The sequence below is a fragment of the Bombina bombina genome, chromosome 4 (genome assembly GCF_027579735.1).
Source record: "Bombina bombina isolate aBomBom1 chromosome 4, aBomBom1.pri, whole genome shotgun sequence".
NCBI lineage: Eukaryota > Metazoa > Chordata > Amphibia > Anura > Bombinatoridae > Bombina > Bombina bombina.
The window spans coordinates 461,074,664-461,101,555 of NC_069502.1; the positions used below are offsets into that span (position 1 = coordinate 461,074,664).

Sequence of the window (26,892 nt, forward strand, 5' to 3'; positions counted from 1 at the left end):
CAGCACTTTAACATAGTTAGGTATTGCACTATAGATTGTGTAGTAGGTGCTAGGTGTGTGGATAGGAATAGCTATCAATGACAATGAAATAAGGCAATAAAACTGTACACAAATTTTGTAATGAAAGTAAGTTGAAGCTGCTTGGTAAAAAGGATTATCCAAATGCGAGTCCCCAGTCTGTATCTCATCAGTATAAGGATCCCGCTATCCCGGCCGCAGACAGCAAGACCCCAAAATAGGACAATGGAGAGCAAAAATCAATGTCACATGTATGCAACTGGGGAAACTGGGATAAGAAATAACCATGGTACAACTCTTATCACCAAGTGAGGGAAGAAAATACATATTCGTCTTGCTAATACATATTAGGCTAGGATTTAATTTCAATAAGTAGCTAGAAATATAATAAATGCCAGTAGAGAGCATCAAGCCAGCAGAAATGCAAGAGTTACACTTAACCTACAAATGTGCGTTCAGCTTCTGTTACTATAACCAGCATGGATCTATATTTGAAAGATATATCATTTGTCTTCTGCTGTCCCCCCCACATGAAATCACACTCTAACAGGAACAGTAAAAAATGAAAATATGGGGGATATGGATAGCAAACAAACAGAACTCGTAACCAACCTGCAACTATATATACAAGAGACTTAGTTAGCTGCTATAACTGCCTTATTTAGTCTGAAGCTTGCAGAGACATAAAGAATACAAATATGCATTATGTAGGTTGCATGCAACAGAATAGAATAAAATGTAATCTACCAACACAGAGAACTTATAAGGTATAACTTATTCCTCATAGAAAGTCCAAAATATATTCATGAGAGTTCGTAGGACTTGAATGATCTGTCCATAACGGGAGCTTTGGGAATTCACAACTCACCAGCCCAATCCACCTGTATAGTGAAGTCTAGCCCACACCAGTTTTATTACACAAGAATCCATATGATAGGTGCGTGTAAACTTGAAAATCAGGACACCATATAGGTAACCCCCAACCAATGTCCCCCATGAGGTCGGATCTGAAATCGGATGAAAGCATGGCCCTAATAGTAAGCGTAATGTGTGTTCTTCTTTTACTACCCAGCATCAAACCATCCGACCGTAGTATCGAAGCAGCTGACTGTATAGCGATGTACTGATCCATTTGATCGCTCAAATCAAAACAGTCTGATGCTATCTTAGGGGCCAAGCTCGGAACATGAGGAGAGTGGAGAATCATAGGTAGGATGACTGCAGTGGTCCCTAGATAACAGCCTGGTCGAGTTGCTTTGTTTGTTCTGTGTGGGGGACACTTGATCACAGAGGGACCATCAGCCTGCCACACCATAGCTGATCTCCGATCCATGTCTGAGAGCTCCTGCAAAGTGATCTCTGTGTTTACTGTCCTAGGGCGCTGCTTTGGATCATTGACATGTCCCCCCACTGAATCCACTGTATTCGCAATACGCAGTAGATGGCCATCTAGGAGATCCCTAAGTTGTTTATATAGTATGGCATAATTAATCTCCATCTGGAAGGTAAAAATATAGATTCCCGTCAGGATAGTTTGTGCTAGTACTCTCCCGGTACTTTGCTCTCAGCCCTATGTGCTGCCTAATGACAAGGCCCAAGTGTGCCTCGCCGGGGGGTAAATTAAAGGCCTCAACCTTACTGCTGGCTCCAGGTGCTCACAGTTGTCTCTATCCTTGAATTTTTTGGGCTCATCTGATGTAGGATTTGTAGTAGATCTGTAATCTGAGTAAGTAGTAAGCAGACAGGCCGTCTGGAATAAGATAATAGTCTCTCTATATATATATATATATATATATATATATATATATATATATATATATATATATATATATATATAAATATATATAATAAAACAAGGTTCTATTTCTCTTTAAATGGAGCAATAGCAAAAATGCTAAAAATTCTCTGATTTTTTTGGGCAAGTTTTTCTCTGAACTTTCAGATACTGAAGGGGTTAATGTCGACAAATGGATGCAACAGTTTAACCTATAAGGCCTTGTATGTCTGGATAAACATATCAGAAATTTTAGCTTGAGTTATTTAGAGAAACACCACCAAAATAAAATATCTAATTTGTAGACTACAGTAGTTTTTAAGACACATGAAGGAAGTTCTGTCTTTCAAAATCATACTAATCTGTAAAAGTTTACAAGACAAGCCCATAAAATACTGAAGATGTTTCATTTGAATCTATGAAGAATAATTTTCATAACATGTATAACAATGTAATTTCCTACAGGCTTAATTCATCATAAATAAAATATGAAACCACATAGTAGAGAGAATAAAACTTTCCTCAGGTTAGCATTGTAAATCTTCACAATTTTGTGAAGCTTTTAAATTCTCTTAAAACCCAATATAAGAACTGATTCAGAGAGCTTTTAGTACACTTTTTCTTCATTGTAGAGTTTGATTTTTTGAAAAAACAAGGTCCTTAGCCTGATTAAAAAGTTTTCGCTTTCATGCTTGTAGAGGTGAGTCAATGTTTATTATCAGAGCTGAAGGAGTTGGTTTTATCAGCCAGTGAATGGATAATCCCTAGGGATAAGTTAAGCACACAAAGAAGAAGGATAGGATCCAGCTTTATGCAAATAAAATCCATCTTTATTGGCAAAGTTAAAACGCCAGAAGTGGCTCAGTGAACAGCATACAAAGATAGTAAGCAAAAACCGGTGTGTGAGCGTGACACCACGGTTTATTATCAGAGCTGAAGGAGTTGGTTTTATCAGCCAGTGAATGGATAATCCCTAGGGATAAGTTAAGCACAAACATACTTTTCCTGTTAATTTAAAAATGAATTTATAAACCTGTAACATGTTTAATTGCTTGTCTGCCCAATAAATTATTCGATTTTTGTATTTAAATGTACCTGAAAGAAACGTATCACATAAAAGGAACAGTGAGGGTTATTCTCTGCTTCTTCAGAAGATTTAAGCTCCTCTGCAAACCGCAAGGAGGAATATCTTACTTTCTTACTACTGTAGAGGTTAATGAGAAAAAGGTTTTCTCCTCTATTAATACAAAACCAAGCTGCTAGATATGCAGCAAGATGAGAGAGAGGATAAATTGTAAACTGAGGCAAAGTTAGGCATAGGCATTAATATGGAGTTGCCCCTCCCCCCCCCCTTTGCAGCTATAAGAACTGCAAATATTATGGGAAGACTTTACACAAGATTTTGGAGCGTATTACAATTCAATCCAAAGGTGTTCAAAGGAATTGAGGTCAGGGCTCTGTGCATGCCACTTGAGTTCCTTTACCCCAAATTCGTCAAACCATCTCTTCATGGACCTCGCTTTGTGCAGAGGAACACACTCATGCTGAAACAGGAAAGGACATTCCCCAGACTGTTGCCAAATTGTTAACTGAAATTACAGTAGCATTCTCCTGGCACCCAACACACTCAGATTCTTCCATCAGATTGCCAAATAGTAAATTGTGATTTATCAATCCAGATAGTATGTTTTCACTGTTCTCAGAGTCCAGTGCTTTTGATATATGAGACTTGTGTATAGCTGCTTGGTCATAGAAACCCATTTCATGAGCCTCCCAGTGTACGCTTGTGCTGATGTTGCCTCAAGAGGCAGTTTGGAACTCTGTAGTGAGTGATGCAACAGATGATTAGCCAATTTTTACTTCAGTACTCAGCAGCCCTACTCAGAGTTTGTGTGGTCTAGATGCTTCCACTTCACTATAATACCACTTACATTTGACCAGGCAAATCTAGTAGGGCAGAAATTTCACACATCTGTGGCAGAGGTGGTATACTATGACGATGCCACATTTAAAATCACTGAGCGATTATTATGCACTACGTGCTTCAGCACACTCCAGTCACACTCTGAGTTTGTGTGGTCTACCACTTCCTGGCTGGACTGTTCATAGAACTTCCACTTTACTAAACAAAGGCGAGGATAACATAAGATCCCAGCTGGAGGTGCATGCAAACAGATAAAGGAAAAGTCAGTTGTAGGCTGCACTCTTGGTATGGAGATGATTTAGATGAGACCTAAAAAGGAAAGAAAGAGGCGCCACATCGAGTAGTACAGTCTGCACCAGGTAAGCAGAACTAGGAGGATACCGGACCCTCTAATGATGGCAACTCACCAGATCCGGGGGCACAACCGGAGTGCCGTCCAATGCTGTACGGGACCCACACAGTCGCCCGTAAGACTCGGAGAGGCGTCAGGAAACGTCCAACGTAAAGGCGGGTATCAAATGAACTAATCAGCAGGGCCCCTTGAAAGTCAAAATTCAAATGGAAACCGCAAGCTCAGATAGGGAATAAAAGTCCAGGAGCAAGGATAATGTAAAAGTGTAAACTTTAATTGTTACACATTACAAACAATAGCTCCTTATTGCGTTATCAGGCCAAGCAGATGTCAAGCCGGTTACACACCTCCAGTGATGTCATATGACACTCACACATCAAGGAGGATTAGAAATACACAGTAGCAGCCTGCAATCTGTACTTGACATGACTAAAGGCACACATTAAAATATAAATGCACAAAGACATATTCCATTAGATTAAACGTATTAAGATTAGCCAGTAGAATACATAGTTAAAAATACCTAGTACAATAAGTGTATTCTCCTTTTTAACACTTATTGTACTAGGTATTTTTAACTATGTATTCTACTGGCTAATCTTAATACGTTTAATCTAATGGAATATGTCTATGTGCATTTATATTTTAATATGTGCCGAGAGTTTTTTTTATATATATATATATATATATTTTGAGTCCAGTTTATTACTGTTCGTTAGTCATGGCCAGTATGGATTGCAGGCTGCTACTGTGTATTTCTAATCCTCCTTGATGTGTTAGTGTCATATGACATCACTGGAGGTGTGTAACCGGCTTGACATCTGATTGGCCTGATAACGCAATAATAAGGAGCTATTGTTTGTAATGTATAAACAGCCTGATGAATCAGTACTACTGTTGCTGAGAAACGCGTCGCTATTGTTTTTAATGTGTAACAATAAAAGTTTACACTTTTACATTATCCTTGCTCCTGGACTTTTATTCCCTATCTGAGCTTGCGGTTTCCATTTGAATTTTGACTTTCAAAGGGCCCTGCTGATTGGTTCATCTGATACCCGCCTTTACGTTGGACGTTTCCCGACGCCTCTCCGAGTGTTACGGGCGACTGTGTGGGTCCCGTACTGCATTGGACGGCACTCCAGTTGTGCCACCGGATCTGGTGAGTTTCCATCATTAGAGGGTCCGGTATCCTCCTAGTTCTGCTTACCTGGTGCAGACTGTACTACTCAAATGTGGCGCCTCTTTCTTTCCTTTTTAGGTCTCATCTAAACCACTTTACTAAACTAGCATTTATAGTTAGTTAACCAAGACAGATCTAGTAGGGCAAACATTTGTGACAGTGTTACACTTAAAGCCGCTGTGTACAACCCATTGTGCTGGATTTTATGCACCTGTTAGCAACGGCTGGGGTTGGCTGAAACACATCAACTCAATAATTAGGAGGGGTGCCCACATACTACACACAATAAAATACATCTTAAAAGGAAATTATATCAAGCAAGGAATGGAACTAAATATGTACACTAGATATTTAAATGATTCAACTCCACCTATCACTTTTGTTACTGAAAGTAATTTAATCACCATACATCCATTTTACTCCAGGCTAGGCTGCCTGTAGTCCATGAGGTGCTCCAATAAAAATCACTGAAACATGAGGGCTGGAGGAAAGTAATGAGTCAGATTATATGAATACTTTTAGCTATTGAAAGTGGGAAGAAAAGTAGTTTGAGTTGGAAAGGATCTTATGCTGTGACAATACCATGTGTTAGAATATAGATTTGGCCAAAAGGAGACTGCCAGGAAGATGGACATATGCTATTGACTTCAGCACAAACTTTTCTGTTGAGACAGTTGAGTACGTGTTAAAATGTATTTATTCTTATTTATTATAATAATACATCTGTAAAGTATGATCAGAACATATAACTAATTAACCAAGTTTAAGTACTACTCTGTCATTGGAAAAAATTCTGTAACGTGAACATTTTTAAATAAAGAGAGGTTTAATAAATATATTTAAAAAAAAAAGAAAAGAAAATAGATTTGACTCTTTTGATAGTTTGGGTTTCTTACTGTTTACTAAGTGAATAGACCGCAGGTGAGTGAGCATAGCTGCTAAATAGTTCTCCTGCACCCCAGCAAGCATGTCTGCCACCATTTCAAAGGATACTGTTGGGTGTAAGTCCAGGTGAAGGTGGTTTCCTCTGGGAGGGATCTTTCAGGAGCGGCAAAAGACTTTGCCCAGACCTAACAATGTGATAAGATAGGTAAAGCAACAATAGCCTATTACACAAAGTATAAGTTAGGATATCTTACCTATGCCAGCGATGCAGACAGAAGAGTAACAGGGCAGTGAGGTGAGCCACTAGCAGTGCTATGTGGAAAACCCTGTGGTGGAACACAGACTCAGGAAGAAACCGCCAGTTTACTGTCCACTGGAAGAGAAACTGTCTACCAAAATCAAAGGAGCGAACCAGATATCCAGTTGGATTCTCAATCAGGAATGGAAGAGCCAAAAACACCTATGGCAAAAAAAACATGCAACATTATGGAAACATCAAACCTGGCAAATGTTGAAGATGGGGGAGGTTACCCAACATCAAGGTAATTTACTCTGGGAGGTACTGTAGGAGTATGTGTACCTGGCATCAATTCTACAAAATCTGTCAAATGAGGGTTGGGAACTCACCATTACTGCAACCATTGTTTTAAGTCCCAGAATAAATCAAATGTATTCATGCACTTCCTAAACTCCTTTAATGCCGTTTTTTTATTTTTGTGCTGTGACACATGATTTTTTTATTATTATTATGGAATAAAGGCGACATTTACCTGCAGCACGGCACAGATGCAGAGCTTGGGAATAGAACGAAGCAGCCCAAAGCGGCAGAGAAGGAGGTAGAGAAGTCCTGGAGCCAGCAGGAGAATGTTCATTTTCACAGAAACAGCCAAACTGTATATTAGTTGGGAAGGAGGAATGGAGAAAACAGTTTGTTAAAATAGTGTAAAAATGCACAAACATCTGTTACAGACAGCAACAGAGGGCATACAAATATCCACATAATAAAAAGGGACAAAAAAATATGTGTATTTTATAAGTTCATGTGCCGTACCTTCATTATTTTAACCCCTCATGAATACTTTCTAGCTTTATCCACCAACTCAAGTGGGAGGTACAGACAATTAGAAGTTGCAGTCCTTCTGCTGTTAATATTAATGACTTTACAGCTGCCCTATCTGACTTCTATCAATGCTCTGATACAATAAGGTTACATAGCATACATGGGGGGTTTAAAATATATATTGAGGCCACAGTGGAGCTGAAGGAAGGACATCGCTAAACAAATGCATGCAATAATCAACATGCAATAATCAACATCACTTCTTTGAAAAACCAAGACATTTTTGGTCTACCAGGGGATGAAAATAAATATAACTTACACACCCAGAATTAAATCTCCTAAATCAGTGTTTCTCAACTCCAGTCCTCAGGACCCTTAACAGGCCAGAGTTTCATTATATCTTAACTAGAGCACAGGTGAAATAATCAGTTGATCAGTAACCATGGTTACTAACCTGCTCTCACACTAGCGACAAACCCTATCCATTATCCGATTGGTTGTGCATCCGGTGACCTCATGGAGACACAGACCAATCAGATCACGCATAACGGCAGATACGCTCCAGAGAGTTCTGTTCTAATCAGAGCCTTGGGAACAACTAGTGCCTCTGGGAACCTAACTATGGATCCCACCCCCCACGATATGCTTTTAAAGGTTCTCAGACAGACCGGACATTTGTCTGTCAGATTATTATTCGTCACACACGCATTCTGTCCAAGCTTGCTAAAACTAACACCTTTAGCATTTAGTGCATTATTTAAATTACATTTGCACAAATTAAGGTTATTTTTAATTATTCTATACAAACACTGTTCATCCACTTGTCACTTTTATTTACACAATGTAGTACACACTGTTGACACAAACAATTTAGTCTGTGATTGATGCTGTTAGACACATCACAAGAACACATGATACATGCTATTGCGTGAGATTTTCTCCTGCAGCTACTAATAGGAAGGCAGTCTAGAACATGCAGAAATGATTTATCATAATTATGTAATATGAAGTGCATGGTGCTTTTTTGGTTTAATCGCGTATGCTTAGTTAGCCAGTAGTGATCAAGATAAAAGAAATTCATAAACATAAATTTGCAAAAACTATATTCTGCACCACATTACATTATTAGTCTAAAGTAAAAAGCAGATTATTTTATATGACTTAATACAAACATTTTAAAACAATCTGTGTGAAATTCATGCAGACCGCATATGGTATGGGTACGCAAAGAGTGCATTAATACATACTGCCTATTTATACACAACTGATCTAATATATTATTTGGCTACATTATATTACAAGTTTGATAGATATATCTGTATGAGTATAACAGAATGCATAACAAATTATGTTAAATAAGCACCTTGCTGTTATTTGTTATTTAATATATATACACCTTAAAAGGACCATTGACCTGAGGCCACTTCAGGTTTATTCAGGTATTTAGTAGCACTGTCAGTGCATTTTTTTTCTTTGTCTGTATAATCCTAAAAAATATATATAATTTTTAGGCTATAATGTAGATGAATTTGATATTTTAGAAATTATACCTGGTAGGACTGTGAATTTATGGCATTTCAATCTCTATGCATTTTAACCTCTCTGTGAAGTAAACATTATCTATTATCACTGTATATATGAAGCAATAGTTGGTTTTTTTATATTAATCTAGTTGAGATAAGTTATTCAGAAAAAAACCCTATACATTATATTAGTCATCTGTTTAGAAACCATAACATTCTTGTAAAATAGTCACATTTGATTGTAATTTGATATGCTTAAAGTCTGGCTCTGTAGAATGTTTTATTATACAATTTACTAAATTGTACAAAATGTACTAAATTGCTTTTACTAAAAAAGCAACACCTGGGTTGTCCAATGTAAGGTGCTTATGCCATACAGTGATTTTCATCATCTGCCTTTTCAGTAAATTGTATAATATTTGTAAAGTAATTTGTCTGGATCATAATTCCACAACAAGCTACAACAAGCCATAGTTGTGTTCTGATTAAGTGAAGTATTTGGCTGTGATAAATCACACTATGGGCCAGATTTATCAAACTGACTCACATGAGCGATTGCCTCAGACCGCTGCTTCTTAAAGTGACATGAAACCCAAACGTTTTCACTTTCATGATTCAGATAGGGCATACAGTTTTAAACAATTTTCTAATTTACTTCAAATTTGCATCATTCCTTTGATATTCTTTATTAAAAGAGCAGCATTGCAATACAGGATGAAGCCACCAATTAGCAGCTAGTTCCCGGTAGTGCATTGCTGCTCCTGAGCCTACCTAGGCATTCTTTTAAACAAAGCATACCAAGAGAACAATGCAAACTAGATAATAGAAGTAAATTGGAAAGTTGTTTAAAATTGTAAACTCCATATGAATCATGATTTATTTTTTTTGTTTCATGTCCCTTTAACCCACTTCAGCACCTGGTATGTGGCGTGCAATCACCCTGGACTTTTCTGACCAGGGAGTTTGACCGCCCATGCTTGCGAGTGATTGGCTGCATATTCAAGCAGGTAGCGGCACTGACTGCACACTAGCCATAGCGTGCAATGATAAATACGGAGAAGCAATGTCGTGTGGACAGGGGCGAAGATGTCTGCCAGACATTGATAAATCTAGCCCTATGGAGCCTATTCTCTAAAGCTCTCTGGGATGGTGAGATTCTATAACCATGCTCGCCTGCCCTTCTATTTCCCTGATGGAATTCTATAAAGCCACTTTTTACCCTGAAAACAGGGTCTTCTCAATAAGGGACGTACACTGCATTTTTGTATGGGAAGGAGATGCATACATTACAAAAGTGCACAATAAAATTCATAAATTAAAAAAAATCATAGAAAACAAATAATTGAACTATTTACAGAAAAATATTTTATTGTTAAGGTACATCAAAAATCATAACAAAATTCTTCACCAAAAATCGTATTTTATCAAAAATGTAAAATTTGTATCTAAACTACACAGGAATAAATTGTATTAAAGGGACACTCAGGTTAAATTAAATTTTCATGATTCAGATACAGCATGTTATTTTAAACAACTTTCCAATTTACTTCCATTAAAAAAAATGTGCACAGTCTTTTATATTTACACTTTTTGAGTCACCAGATCCTACTGAGCATGTGCAAGAATTCACAGACTATACGTATATGCATTTGTGATTGGCTGATTGCTATCACATGGTACAAGGGGAGTGGAAACATACATAACTTTGAAATGTGTTATTAAAAAAATCTACTACTCATTTGAAGTTCAGACTAAGTGCTATTGCATTGTCCTGTTATCCTGCATTTGTTGATTATGCAAATATAATGTGTTGACTGGTCCTTTAAATATGCACAGTGTAAATCTTAATTTAAAGTACACTGGAGATGCAAACCCCCCTCAAAAAAAAACTAAATTCGTACTTACAGGGAGTGCAGAATTATTAGGCAAGTTGAATTTTTGAGGATTAATTTTATTATTGAACAACAACCATGTTCTCAATGAACCCAAAAAACTCATTAATATCAAAGCTGAATAGTTTTGGAAGTAGTTTTTAGTTTGTTTTTAGTTATAGCTATTTTAGGGGGATATCTGTGTGTAGGTGACTATTACTGTGCATAATTATTAGGCAACTTAACAAAAAAACAAATATATACCCATTTCAATTATTTATTTTTACCAGTGAAACCAATACAACATCTCAACATTCACAAATATACATTTCTGACATTCAAAAACAAAACAAAAACAAATCAGTGACCAATATAGCCACCTTTCTTTGCAAGGACACTCAAAAGCCTGCCATCCATGGATTCTGTCAGTGTTTTGATCTGTTCACCATCAACATTGCGTGCAGCAGCAACCACAGCCTCCCAGACACTGTTCAGAGAGGTGTACTGTTTTCCCTCCTTGTAAATCTCACATTTGATGATGGACCACAGGTTCTCAATGGGGTTCAGATCAGGTGAACAAGGAGGCCATGTCATTAGATTTTCTTCTTTTATACCCTTTCTTGCCAGCCACGCTGTGGAGTACTTGGACGCGTGTGATGGAGCATTGTCCTGCATGAAAATCATGTTTTTCTTGAAGGATGCAGACTTCTTCCTGTACCACTGCTTGAAGAAGGTGTCTTCCAGAAACTGGCAGTAGGACTGGGAGTTGAGCTTGACTCCATCCTCAACCCGAAAAGGCCCCACAAGCTCATCTTTGATGATACCAGCCCAAACCAGTACTCCACCTCCACCTTGCTGGCGTCTGAGTCGGACTGGAGCTCTCTGCCCTTTACCAATCCAGCCACGGGCCCATCCATCTGGCCCATCAAGACTCACTCTCATTTCATCAGTCCATAAAACCTTAGAAAAATCAGTCTTGAGATATTTCTTGGCCCAGTCTTGACGTTTCAGCTTGTGTGTCTTGTTCAGTGGTGGTCGTCTTTCAGCCTTTCTTACCTTGGCCATGTCTCTGAGTATTGCACACCTTGTGCTTTTGGGCACTCCAGTGATGTTGCAGCTCTGAAATATGGCCAAACTGGTGGCAAGTGGCATTTTGGCAGCTGCACGCTTGACTTTTCTCAGTTCATGGGCAGTTATTTTGCGCCTTGGTTTTTCCACACGCTTCTTGCGACCCTGTTGACTATTTTGAATGAAACGCTTGATTGTTCGATGATCACACTTCAGAAGCTTTGCAATTTTAAGAGTGCTGCATCCCTCTGCAAGATATCTCACTATTTTTGACTTTTCTGAGCCTGTCAAGTCCTTCTTTTGACCCATTTTGCTAAAGGAAAGGAAGTTGCCTAATAATTATGCACACCTGATATAGGGTGTTGATGTCATTAGACCACACCCCTTCTCATTACAGAGATGCACATCACCTAATATGCTTAATTGGTAGTAGGCTTTCGAGCCTATAGAGCTTGGAGTAAGACAACATGCATAAAGAGGATGATGTGGTCAAAATACTCATTTGCCTAATAATTCTGCACTCCCTGTATAAGTATAAAATACGAGTAATTGTTGTTTTTACAAAAAATGGGCTGAACATGGGAGTTCCAGGGGCACATATGAAATTGTCTCTCAAATCACACATTTTTTTCTCGCCAGTTAGAAGGTGGTGAACTTTTCTTAAAACAAACACTTAAACTACTTAATACCCTAATAGACAAACGCATATGAAAATAGAAGTTGTTGTAAGATGCTATATGCAGAAAGCAGCGTAATGTAATTTATATTGGCTGCAGGTTTTTTTTTAAAGTGTTGTGTCCCCCCCCAGCTCCCTGATAGCGTAGTGCCCTTTCCAGCAAGCTCCTTTGCTTTATATAGGAGTTAAAAAAACATATTCTTCCTTAAAAAAGACACTGGTGTCTGGTTAATATTATATCCTCTTTAGGACAGACTGATATAAATCCTCACAATGTATGCATATAGTTAATATTTTATGGTAAGATCGTTAGAGTATCTAACAATATTGACAGTAATACAAAATAAAACACACTGTTATACAATGTTATACATTATTTCCGTTAGAGTGATTGTCTCTTTATGTTTGTTACCAGTATAATAGCCCTTCTTTTTCTTTCAATTTAATATTCCCAAGGCTTTTTTTGATTCTGAGAAAATGTCCTTTTTTAAGACTTTATGTAAAATGTAACTTTCCTGGCAATTTACTCAAAATGTCGATTTTAATATTGCGGCATTAAAAATACAGCTTTTTAGTCCATTTTAAGGATATTAATGCGTATTTAATTGGCATATATATATATACGTATAAAGACCAAGGTAATGACCAAACTTTTGTTATTTGCACTATTTACGTCAATGTCTCTGGATGGTTATTTCTCTTTTAAAAGTACCACCATGCAGGGTTAAATATACCGTAATAAAGTTCAGTAAAAAAGGTTCAGTTGAAAAGAAAAAAAAAACAATAATTCAGTGATACAACTGCTTTTGGTGTTAATCTATTTTCTTTTACATACGGTTTTTAGGCTTCCGTTCTTCTTCTTGATTTCCTCCGAGTAAACAGTGCACTGTTTTGACGAGGTGTTTCACCTGGACAGATGGTTCCGGGGGAGCGCTGTGTAATCCAGCCTCCGTTTACCGGACAGTGAAAGAGACTTCAATCCCTCGTGTGAATGACGTTGGTTGGTAGCTACCGGGTTCTCTGTGTTGGTAAATCTCACGGACTTCTTGTCAGCAGTTTTAATGTTTTTTAGCTTCTGTTACTGGCAATGTAACCGAAGATAATGGTACAGGATCCGTTCTTCCAGACCTTGGTTTTGACTGGTTATTATTCTCCCTCAGAGACTTCATTAACCAGGTTGTTGCTCTCCTCGTAATATCAGCGTTCAGCTGGTAGCTATCTTTAAGGTTTCTACGCATTTCGGCTGTCAGCCTTTCTAAAGATCTCCGGTTACCAGCAAACAAAAGAAACTACAGACAGTTAAATTAAACCAACTTAAGCTAGAGCTAGATCTGTCCCAACAGAGCAAGAGGAACCCCCGGCTTCTCTGCTTAGTCGGATAAAATAAAAATAAAAGTGAGTTGGAGGGCCTTCTCGATAAGGAGGTTTATAGGTCACTTAGGATACTGGATGCACACTACTTTATATTCGCGAATAAACCGGATAAAATGCTGGCAAATAAATTAAAAAACATAACCAGAATTACCACGATACCTCAAATCCAAACACCCGAGGGGACAATAACTAATAACCCCCAGGAAATAGCTAATACATTTGCTAAATTTTATCAAAAGTTATATGACCTACCTAAGCCAGAAAATCATACAAAACATTTAGAGGAAATAAGTTTTCTAACAAATTGTCACTTATCCTCCCTTGATGAGGAAGCGATAGAAAAAATTAATGGCCCAGTTACATTACAAGAGATTTTAACAGCAATCAAAAATACAAGAGTAGCTAAAGCCCCAGGCTCAGACGGCTTCCCAGGAATATTTTACAAAACCCTAAGACATTTTAGCCCCGCAACTAGTAAAAATCTTTAACCACATCTTAGAGGGGAATGTAATTCCCTCTGATCTATTGTTAGCTAGGATCTCAGTGATACCTAAGCCCGAAAAAAATAAACAACATTGTCAAAACTTCAGGCCAATCTCACTTATAAACCAGGACATCAAGTTATTTACGAAAATCCTAGCAGACAGATTGAAACCTTTTATGACGACCTTAATACACCCAAACCAAGGGGGCTTCTTCCCTCATAGGGAGGCTCCTGACAACATTTGCAGAACCATAGACCTAATCAATTTTGCTGATAAAACAAAAGTGCCTTCTCTGCTCCTTTCGTTGGATGCAGAGAAGGCATTCGACAGGGTTAATTGGACTTATGTGTTCACGATACTCGAGACGGTCGGGATTAGAGGGGGATTCTTAAAGGCAATCAAAGCGCTATACTCAGGGCTCAAGGCTTTTAACAAGATTGCCGGATATCAGTCGTAAGATATTCTGATTAAAAACGGTACGAGACAAGGCTGCCCGCTGTCCCCATTGCTTTTTGCGTTGTGCATAAAGCCTCTTTCGGCCCAGATACAAAATTGTCCAGATATTTTGGGTATTGAGGTGGGAACTTCCACGTATAAAATCGCTCTATTCGCGGACGACATGATATTGTCACTTACTAGATCCCTAATTTCTCTCCCTGTACTTTACAATAAGCTACAACAATTCGGTAGAATATCGGGATATAAGCTGAACAATGTTAAATGTGAGGGCTTGGAAATACACTTGCCTGCAGACACCAAAAAACTTCTCGAATTAAACTTTAGATTTTCATGGGCGCTTAAGGGACTCAAATACTTGGGGATTATTCTCTCCAACGACATTAAGCCTTGTTTTCGCTTAACTATAAAACAATGCTCCTCCAGATTAAAAATCTCCTAAACAAATGGACTACCGTAAAGAGAAAATCTCCTTTTATGAAGGGATAGTGACCTCTAAAATGACTATTCTCCCTAAACTGCTTTACTTTTTCAGGTCTCTGCCGGTGTCAGTCCCAGTGGCCACGCTAAACCAAATCCAAAAAGACAAACAACTTTATCTCGGGAGGGAAAAAACCTAGGATCAATCGGTCTACCTTAACAAAACATAAAAAGGGGAGTACCACATTAAGTCTCCTATTACTACGCTGCCAGAATGGCACAGGCAGCTCTATGGCACAACGCTCATGATAAGATTGGATGGGTTCAATTGGAATCAGACTTAGTACAGATAAATCCCATACATAAAATACTGTGGGCAGGTAGAAACACAAGACCACCTAAATGGCAACAATTTGTTGCCATAGCACATACGGTCTTTCTGTGGTGATAGACTAACCTCCTCATACACCCTGATCTCACAACATTCTAGGGTAACTCCTCTGGACTCTTTGGCGGCTCTCCTCCCGACTCTAGTAATAGATAAGTGGGCTAACAGAGGCCTGTACCGAATTGCTGATGTTTTCATAAATAACTCTGTCTTATCCTTTAATCAATATGCTGACCTAGACCCCTCTGACACCAACATATGGTTCCATTACCTGCAACTTAAGTTGAGAATTCAAGCAATACTAGACTCTAAAACCCCTAGCAACGCCACTGGCTTTGAACTATTGTGTTTATCCAGAAATAGACCTAAAAGTGCCATGCTAAGATTTACCCCATTTTCAATCTGCTAGTCGCAAATAATAAAGAACACTTTATGCTAAAATGGGAATCTGAACTTAATTTTACTTGCGACTATGCAGAATGGGTTAATACCTTAAACAGGGGTTGCTCTTTTTCCCTTAGTGATAATCTCAGAGAAAATTATATAAAGACCATTTACAGATGGTACCTGCATCCGACACGCTTGCCGAGAAATGACCGTGATGATGTTTCTAAATGCTTTAGAGGTGTGGAGGGAGGGGCACGTACATGCACATGTGGTGGGAATGCCACTGCGTTGCCCAGATATGGACACATACCTCGACACTGCTTAGCGCTGTCATCACTACACAAATTAAACTTCAACCTTTACAAGCCCTACTGCACCAATACATCCCTAGCCTGTCATCATGGGAGAATAAACTGATGACCATTTGCACAGCGACTAGATTAATTATTGCCCGGTACTGGAGAGGCCAAATACCTTCCTTCACACTTGTATTACGTAAGATTGCATATATATTTTAATTATCTAGTATTTCGGCAGATATACTTAACCAAAAAGAAAGATTCTTACAGGTGTGGGAGCCATGGATAATGTACTCAGAGGAAATAAACAATACTACAAGGATAGGTATAGCAAATGACCGAGCCCCCTCAGACTGATAATCCTGTAGGACATTGTAGTCCTAATAGAGCATTTGTAAATTAATGTCAGGATAACTCTCTGAGATTACCGTTACTTATATATGTATGGAGAAACCACTAAGGTATGTTATAACCTAGTACTAAACTTTACTCTTGGGTAAAGTATTTGTTCTTTTTATTAGCTATCTCGACATTACTGGGTCCCTGCAGAGCTCAATGAAGATCTTACTCTGACTGCCCGCTCTAATTGTTACCTTGACAAAGCGATACATTTGTATTTTATTTGTTGAATGCCTGTGAATGTAGTACCTTATTTTATTTACTTTGTTCATATGTGAAAACTTTGAGAAAATAAAAAATGATTCAGGACTTATAAAATAAAGAGTTTACACATGGTAATTAAGTGTGGATTTGAGCAACACACTGTTGCACAAGATCACCTGCTTTAAATGTCACCTGTAGAAGAAGCAACCCCAGCTCCAGTGGTCCTCAAGGATGAAGTTAATGGAAAAGAACAAGATAACCATAGCCACCGGATCATTGAAGAGCCTCAGAAGGAAAATAGAGTGCACACGGTATGAGGCACAGCACATGAAGAAGAAAACATATGGAGGGACCTATACAGGGAAACAAAAATAGCTGTGTGTGATTAATGAAGAACAATGTATTCTGAAATAAGCAAGCTGTGTAATGTGTGCCTGATATCAAAGGAAGCACATTAATATGTATCTCTTCATACTTGAATCCCAGAATTCTCATGGGTATTGTGCAACCTCATATAGGTGTGGAATCTGCATAGCCCGAGTTGTGCTCTTTCTTTTTTTTTTTTTTACCTATGCAGAATAGTAGAGTAAGGGCTTGTTGATGGGTAAAAGAGAGATCTAACCGTTAATATTAGAGATTTTATTTCACTAAACAATATATATATATATATTTTAATGTTTATATATACATTAAAGCCCATCCCTATTGAATTACCCTGTTACTGGGACGACCATGATCAACTAGTGATTTAGAGGACTCTGATGTATGTGCAGCCTCCACCACGTAAGCGGTATGCATTGAAGAGTAGTTAAGTGCAACAGAAGCATCTACAGTCACCCACCACTAGCAATTAGGTTTGGCAAACAGCCTAAGGAAGTCAGGAGTAATGTCATTAACGACATTTCTTAAGTCACCAGTAACTAACTCCATGATTGGTCAGTTGCTAACACCAGAAGGGGAGGGGCATGAGATTTTCACTGCACTATTTACTCTGCAATAGATAGCGTGTGCCCTGGCAAACACTATACTACCTTAACAGTCCCCAGTAACCCTACAGGGATGGCCGGGTGGCACTTTGAAGTAGCCAGGTGGCATTATGAAGTAGCCGGGTGGGGGCAGTTTAATATTTTCTATTATATAATTTTTATTTGTCTAAAGCACAAATTACATAATTTAACATAAATGTATTTAATGATAATTTATGTAATACAAATTTTACATTTTTAATACTGGCTAATTTTAGGTTAATTTTGGCTAACATTGTAGCCAGGCGGTCAGGAGAACACTGGTATTTTTATGGGACAAGTAGATTGGGCTGGTAATAGTTTCCTTTTTGGAAAGATTTTCTGCAAAATTCCTCATCCCTGCTTACATAAAGATATACAAAATGATCCATCTAGGTCCCGTCCTAGTCTAATTCCTCTCGACTCTTATCCCCATAACGGGTAACAGCCACATTGTCATTAAGTCAAATTGACCAATGTGATGGGAGCATACCATTATGAATATAAAAAGAGAAAAGATCTGACTCCTGAAATGGAAAAATAATTTGCAATTGAGCGTTCATTTGCAAAGATTTAATAACCTCTATCCACTTAGTGAAAAACTATTTTAATTGTTTGCCTGTATGAATCCAGAGATTATATTATTCCATAGTAATTTGAATATAAAGAGCTCTAACAAATTCAGCAATATTGGGGGGATATTTAAATTAACATTTTTTCAAAATTAGGTCCTATTAAAAGAGCACAATATTTTTTTCTATACAAAGACTTAGATTTGTGTTGGAATACTATATTTACTAAAAAAAAAAGGGGAGAAATAATGGCACTACAGTTGAAAATTCCCTTTTTTAGATGTATTTGAGAGTGACCCCCTCATTATTGTCATATAAAATGATCTATAAATAGGGCACGGTGCTATATACCATTAAAGTGACAGTCAACACCAGATTTTTTGTTTGAAAAGAAAGATAATCCCTTTATTACCCCTTCCCCAGTTTTGCTTTACCAACACAGTTATATAAATACACTTTTTACCTCTGTGATTACCTTGTATCTAAATCTCTGCAAACAGCCCCCTTATTTCAGTTCTTTTGACAGACTTGCTTTTTAGCCAATCAGTGCTCACTCCTGAGTAACTTCACGTGCATGAGCTCAATGTTATTTATATGAAACACATTAACTAATGCCCTCTAGTGGTCAAAATGCATTCAGATTAGAGGCAGTCTTCAAGGTCTAAGAAATTAGCATATGAACCTCCTAGAATTAGCTTTCAACTAAGAATATCAAGAGAACAAAGCAAAATTGGTGATAAAAGTAAATTGGAAAGTTGTTTAAAATTATATTCCCTATTGAAAAAAATTGAACTTGACTGTCCCTTTAAACTCTTCTGGCAAAAAAATGTATAAGAGGGTATACTAAAATAGCACTTATTAACAACTATCAGCACAGGAGTTATAAATGCAATAATATAAAAATGTAAAAAAAAAAAAAAAGTGCTGAAATTGCGTGCAAACCACGCTGGAAACCACTACTACTATTGTTAAAATTTGGACCCTATGAATCCCACTTTGCCTGACATGTTTTGCCGGAAGGCTTTATAATTATGCATACTCACATTTACTATTAGTATTTCCCCCCTAGGAATTATTGGTAGCTTTCCTTACCCACATAGTTTCTTTATATTTATCATGATACATTTATATATTTATTAGATTATTTCATTGCAATTACTGCATTAATACCTATGTGGCTATAGTTTTTAATGAGTGCTATTTTAGTATACCTTGTTTATTTGAGTTTCTTGTACACTTTTTTTTCCCCCAGTAGAAAAAAAATATATATCTTAATTGAAGGGACACCTTATTTTCTAGATATTTATTGAGCCAAATTGTGACTTTGTTCCAGAACTGGATGATTTGGGAACAATACCAAAAACAATGTAGGATATCTGCTTGAGTAAAACTACATCTAGAACAACTTGTGTTTCCCTAGTATACCATTTGGAAAGTCTGACCCGGGGTGACATAGGAGCTATTGACTAATATAAGGTGAGACTCTCTCTAGGTTATAGACAAATATGTTTTCTCCACTATACTTATACTATGTTTCAACTTCCCCACTGTTATGTCTGGAATTTGTTTTTGCCATTTTAGCATCAGGATATTTAAATGTGTCTGGCCTTAATTGGAGGTGAGTATATTGTAAAAACTAGATATAGTATAAACTCTGGCTTGCTATAATTTTATACCCTTATCTATGTCTCCTAGACACCAGTTTGAACCGTATTTCATTTTCAGGTCATCATATAGATATCCAAGTTGTAAATGTGCAAAAAAAAAAGCTAGATCTAGGGATATTAAATTCTGTACACAGAATATCAAAGGTTTTAATTGCATTAGACTCTACTTTTATTTGAACCAAATATTTGAGGCCCTTTTCTGACCAACCAAAGGCCCCATAGAATATACCAGGAGAGAAGTTTGGATTGCCTAAAATAGGAATGTAATCTGAGGCTTGAATATTAACCTGTAGTTCAGCACAATATTTTTGTCAAGCTGAATAATATTGTTGTTCCTCCTACGTTTAGCTATTCTAGCGAGATATTTAGCCGATTTCCCATAATGACCACTATATAGTGCTCTCTCATTTCTTCCTGTGATGATTTTTGCTTTAGAAACTTGTCTCTCTAGCCTGGCTGCAGTATATTTATCCTTGAGAGTTTTAGTTGGATTATGTATATAAGCCTTAAAACAATTTTTTCACTTGGTTGGATAACTGTATTTCTCTGGATTTATTTTTCTTCTTCCATTTACTTAAATAAACTTTAATTTCCCCTCTAAGGAAAGCCTTAGTGGCTTCCCAAAAAATGCAATTTTCTTAGTATATGCAATATTATAATGACAGTAATCATTCCATTTCCTGTGTAACCAATTTTTTAAAATGTATACTATGTAAAAGATATCTCAGAAAGAAAAATATAGCCATGTTATCTGATTGAGTTGAGAAACATTCATTTGAATTATTAGAAAAATAATGGCATGATCAGATATATCTTTAATAGCCATATTCATCTTTAACCCAAACATGGTATGCAAAAGTAAAAATAAAGCTATTCTGGAGAAAGCTTTGTGGGTTTTAGACTCACATGTGAAAGACCTTGAGTCTGGGTGTTGGATATGCCACATATCTCAATTTCAAATTGATGGAAAATGATAGATTCAATCATTTTCAAGTACGATTGTCCATAACGCAATCTGTTTAATAAAGTCATGTTAAAATCACCAGTTAAGATTTGACTCTTCCTGATATATCTCAAAAGTTTAACATTTAAATCATCCCAAAATGTTGTCTCTATATTTGACCCATGGATATTACAAAGCATTAGTTGTAAACCTTTTATCTCAATTTCCATAATGAAAAACCTCCCATCAGGGTCTAATCCTTGAGATAGAATATTATATTAGTTATTTAGGGGGGGTTTTAAATCGAAAAGGCGACACCTCTCTTCCTTTTAACTATAACCTCCCTGACCCATTTGCTTTTAAGCTTGTGTTCTAAGGTATTTCTTGCAGAAACACTATACCAGGTTTATAGCATCTGTCTTTTAATGAAAAGAAAACAAAAAATGGCCCATTCAGGCGAGTTGTTTTATAATTACAAAATTGTATGTTTAGTGAAATTACTTATTGATTTGCACCTTCTTCGTGACCGTATAGATGCGGAACACAAGGAGTAGTGTAAGGAGATACAGTGCAGCAAAGATGTATTGGGCCAGACGGATGTTGCTTCCATGCTCAGTCATGTAATAGAAGGCGCTGAAAATGTATACAAATCCTGCAGGATACCTACAAAACCAGGAAAAAAAATTAAAGGTCATGGTCCTATAATCCACTTCCAAACCACTTCATAAAACATATGTCAGTTCACTTTCACAGAGACAATGTATTTAGTTGGGAATAACCCTCCTAATCATTCTTAAAATATGTAGTACATAAGCCAGAACCATCTCCTTTACTGATAAAGGACCAAAACAACCTCATAGTGATAAAGATTTTCCCAGTTTTTCTTTTAAAAAAAATCTCACAATTTGGACCTTCTACCTCAGTCCTACTTACACAAGAGGTCCAGTTTCCCCTTCTAGCTTGGTGTAATCATAGGTTCCATTAAGCACGCCCTCAACCTCATCCATGTAAGCCTTCCAGTCTATTTCTGTATCTGGAGGTGAGAATCATTATAAAAAATATAAATACATAAAAAGAAAGAACTTATACCACTATACAAGCAACTAAACAGCTAAAATATGTTAATGGACGCTCTCTACACGACACCTCTATACTTAATATTGCTCTCTGAATATTTATTTTCTCTCTACTCATGAGGAAAGCTTTGAATACCCTCGGGTATCACTGCTTTATACAAAGAAGAAATCCTCCAAATGATCCCAGGTATTGCCTTTGTCTACTCATAGGACACTCTCTGGATGATTACAGCTACTTTATTCATACATGCAGTGTGTTCATTTTATAATTCTGTATATTCCCATTTTGTACTTTCAAAAAACGCTCTCTGGGTGACATTATGTATCCTTTGCTCTAACTGCATGAATCGCTCTAGTGATTACCAAGGTATTAAGCCTAACTATAATCCCAGGTCAATCTTTAGAGAGTCTCAGGAATTTCTCAATCTATAATACTTCTCTAGAGAAGGAATTCCAAACCCAAGTGATCTCAAGGCCTGGTATATTTTATCTGGACATGTCCAGGGTCTGGTATATGTATATATACACATACATAGCTTGAATAGAAGAAGAAAAAGCCGGCACTTCTACCAGGATGTAGAGTAAAAACAATCTTTATTTCATTAACATTAAAATAAGTAGGAAGGAATGCAAAGAAAGTATAGCTTTACATGTTTCGGCAATTATAGCCTTAATCATAAGCATACTCCCAAGTAAAAACAGCTAAAATAAATAGTGCTTGCCCTTCACTTATTGGTTGGATTAGACATGTGACTAATAGTACCTGGATGTACCTATGGGCTTACATTTAAGGTGGAAATAAATCATTCATGTAAACACTGACCTATATCTGTCAGGTCAGACTAAATGGCAACATAAATTATAGTGCATTGATAATTAGTCGCACTATAGTAGTCTGATGGCAGTGTTTTATTCATTGTGCATGGACATGAGCAATATAAATATATGCAGTGCTCATTGGAATATATATAACATATTTGTCACAATTTCTTACTGAACATTTAGTTTAAATAAATCTCCACATTCATTGTTGCCAATACACATGACTCTAAGTTCAAAACTTTATTTATTAGAAATGTGTTGTTTTCTTCCATAATACAACATTCATTTTTTTATTTACTATATGTCCATGCACAATGAATAAAACACTGCCACCAGACTAGTATAGTGCGACTAATTATCAATGCACTATAATTTATGTTGCCATTTAGTCTGACCTGACAGATATAGGTCAGTGATTACATGAATGATTTATTTCCACCTTAAATGTCGGCCCATAGGTACATTCAGGTACTATTAGTCACATGTCTAATCCAACCAATAAGTGAAGGGCAAGCACTATTTATTTTAGCTGTTTTTACCTGGGATTATGCTTAAGGCTATAATTGCCGAAACATGTAAAGCATACTTTCTAGCTATGCATTCCTTTCTACTTATTTTAATGTTAATGAAATAAAGATCGTTTTTACTCTACATCCTGGGAGAAGTGCCGGCTTTTTCTTCTGCTATTCAAGCTACCTACTTTCTCTGACCAGCTTTTGGGCACCTCTCAGCTGTGCTGTGGACCAGTTCATTCTAAGTGACGTGTTGGGAGACCGATTATCAGACCGCTATTGGAGGATTGCAACACGTGATACCCGGAAGTGCATTGGAGCCCGGGTTTAGACACGGCAGGAGCGCATACTGAAGACAAACGCCAGCCGTCTTGTGCACGATCCTGTTGGTCAGATTTTCCCCTCTTACCTGGGGTGGTGAGTAACCGTCCTCTGGTATTGTTATGGTCTTTCTGTGAATATTTCAGGCTGCACTTGATATCATATACGGCTCAGTTCATGGAACATTGTTACACATAGCGTTTTTGTGAAAGTGTATGCGCTCCGCTTTTTGCTACTCACTAACTTGCATCTCTTGTTATGTTATAACTGTGGACTGGAGCTGGTTGTGAATCATTTTTTCTTTCTTTCTATACACATACATACATACACACACAGGTGAAACTCGAAAAATTAGAATATCGTGCAAAAGTTCATTTATTTCACTAATGCAACTTAAAAGGTGAAACTAATATATGAGATAGACTCATTACTTGCAAAGCAAGATAGTTCAAGCCGTGATTTGTCATAATTGTGACGATTATGACTTACAGCTCATGAAAACCCAAAATCCACAATCTCAGAAAATTAGAATATTGTGAAAAGGTGCAATATTCTAGGCTCAAAGTGTCCCACTCTAATCAGCTAATTAAGCCATAACACCTGCAAAGGGTTTCTGAGCCTTTAAATGGTCTCAGTCTGGTTCAGTAGGAATCACAATCATGGGAAAGACTGCTGACCTGACAGTTGTGCAGAAAACCATCATTGACACCCCCTTATGAGGAGGGAAAGCCTCAAAAGGTAATTGCAAAAGAAGTTGGATGTTACCAAAGTGCTGTATCAAAGCACATTAATAGAAAGTTATGTGGAAGGGAAAAGTGTGGAAGAAAAGGGTGCACAAGCACCAGGGATGACCGCAGCCTGGAGAGGATTGTCAGGAAAAGGCCATTCAAAAGTGTTGGGGACTTTCACAAGAGCCACCACACACAGACGGATCCTGGACATGGACTTCAAATGTCGTATTCCTCTTGTCAAGCCACTCCTGAACAACAAACAACGTCAGAAGCATTTTACCTGGACTAAAGAAAAACAGACCTGGTCTGTTGCTCAGTGGTCCAAAGTCCTCTTTTCTGATGAGAGCAAATTTTGCATCTCATTTGGAAACCAAGGACCCAGAGTATGGAGGAAGAATGGAGAGGCACACACTGCTAGATGCTTAAAGTCCAGTGTGAAGTTTCCACAGTCTGTGTTGATTTGGGGAGCCATGTCATCTGCTGGTGTTGGTCCACTGTGTTTCATTAAGTCCAGGGTCAACACAGCCGTCTACAAGGAGATTTTGGAGCACTTCATGCTTCCTTCCACAGACGAGCTCTATGGGGATGCTGACTTCATTTTTCAGCAAGACATGGCACCTGCCCACACTGCCAAAAGCACCAAAACCTGGTTCAATGACCGTGGGAAAACTGTGCTTGATTGGTCAGCAAATTCACCTGACCTGAACCCCATAGAGAATCTATGGGGCATTGCCAAGAGAAATATGAGAGACATGAGACCGAACAATGCAGAAGAGCTGAAGGCCGCTATTGAAGCATCCTGGTCTTCCATAACACCTCAGCAGTGCCATAGGCTGATAGCTTCCATGCCACGCCGCATTGAGGCAGTAATTGCTGCAAAAGGGGCCCAAACCAAGTACTGAGTACATACAGTATGCATGCTTATACTTTTCAGAGGTCCGATATTGTTTTACAGGTATGTACAATCCTTGTTTTATTGATTGCATGTAATATTCTAATTTTCTGAGATTGTGGATTTGGGGTTTTCATGAGCTGTAAGCCATAATCATCTCAATTATGACAAATCACAGCTTGAACTATCTTGCTTTGCATGTAATGTGTCTATCTCATATATTAGATTCACCTTTTAAGTTGCATTAGTGAAATAAATGAACTTTTGCACTATATTCTAATTTTTCGAGTTTCACCTGTATATATACATACATATATATATATATATATATATATATATATATATATATATATATATATATATATATATATATATATACACACACATATACATACACATAAATATATATACATCCTAAAGACATTTTTGTTTAAAGAAGCCTACCACCCAACTCAGAAACAAATTAATTCCACTTACCTAATAATTGCCTTCATCTAACTCTGTACTAACATCATTCACCTTTGCAGTCTCCACCTTCTGTTTAACCCTACTACCCTTCTAGATTGTAAGTTCCATTCCTCCTTTATTTGTTTGATGCATTTTGTCCTGTCTCTTATAATTATTTTATCATTGTTGTACCAATGTACAGCGCTGCGGAATTTGTTGGTGCTTTATAAATAAAGTATAATAATAATAATGAAAAAAATAAATTATATATATATATATATATATATTTAAATGCATTGGTGTCAGTAGGGGAAGAAAATGTATACTTTCATTGGTGTCAGTGGGTTCATTAGTGTCACCGGGCTGGTTTCACTTACTTTCCTGCGTTATCCACATCCAGTCCTGTTTGCTACTTGTCCCGTTCTGTCCTCCAACTGAACTGCTGCTACATGCACACAGGCACATGTGCAATGTTACTCTGACAGGCCTACCCGTTATTATTTATGTGTGGAGCAGCAGGTCAGTCAGAGCAGGCAGTGGGGTCATGGCCCACCAGCAGGGCCGTCAAGGCCAGTACTGGGCCACGGCTTGGCTGTTGAGAAACCAGGCTCTAGAGATTACAGTATTATATCCATTTTCTATACTGCCAGTATGCTGATGGACTCTGTTTACCTCCAATTTCTATAAACTAAGAGCCAGAATCTCTAAAGCTCTCTGATCTGGCTAATTTATCTAGGAGGTCTCTACAGGACTACAAGGTTTCCCAAATAAATATAGAGAGGCAAATTTTATCTCAAGAGACATTTATCTCACTAAGCATGTTTCTGGGTGTGATGGCGAGACACTTCTATCACAATATAATCCTCAAAATAGGGAAAATATATATATTTTGGTTAATCAGGCCACTGTATATATACCATCGTAATACACACTGGGGATTTTCTACAGATAAATTCCCACTTTATACTCAGGAGGGAATTATCTGGTTGGCCCAGGTACAGTCAATCTCTAAAATCCCTTAGAACTATTTATATAGCATGTACTGACCACATCTTCAGTTACAGGGTACTCGAAGACCACATGTAATGACCAGATCTATAGTCACAGGGTATTTTCCATATCACCCTGGCTCCCCACTACATGGATGATTCGATATCTCCCT

The 26,892-nt window shown here is 37.5% G+C and overlaps 1 protein-coding gene across 1 annotated transcript in view; it reads right to left on the minus strand.

Moving 5' to 3' along the window:
• ALG3 (ALG3 alpha-1,3- mannosyltransferase) overlaps window positions 1-26,892 on the minus strand; it is a 36,660-nt gene that overhangs the window by 9,324 nt on the left and 444 nt on the right. The window contains exons 2-7 of the mRNA XM_053710338.1: window positions 21,863-21,962; window positions 21,445-21,592; window positions 16,936-17,096; window positions 6,904-7,024; window positions 6,388-6,593; window positions 6,242-6,318 (exon numbers count right to left, since the gene is read on the minus strand). Coding sequence (XP_053566313.1) covers window positions 6,242-6,318; window positions 6,388-6,593; window positions 6,904-7,024; window positions 16,936-17,096; window positions 21,445-21,592; window positions 21,863-21,962 — 813 coding nt within the window. The remainder of the gene's footprint in view (window positions 1-6,241; window positions 6,319-6,387; window positions 6,594-6,903; window positions 7,025-16,935; window positions 17,097-21,444; window positions 21,593-21,862; window positions 21,963-26,892) is intronic.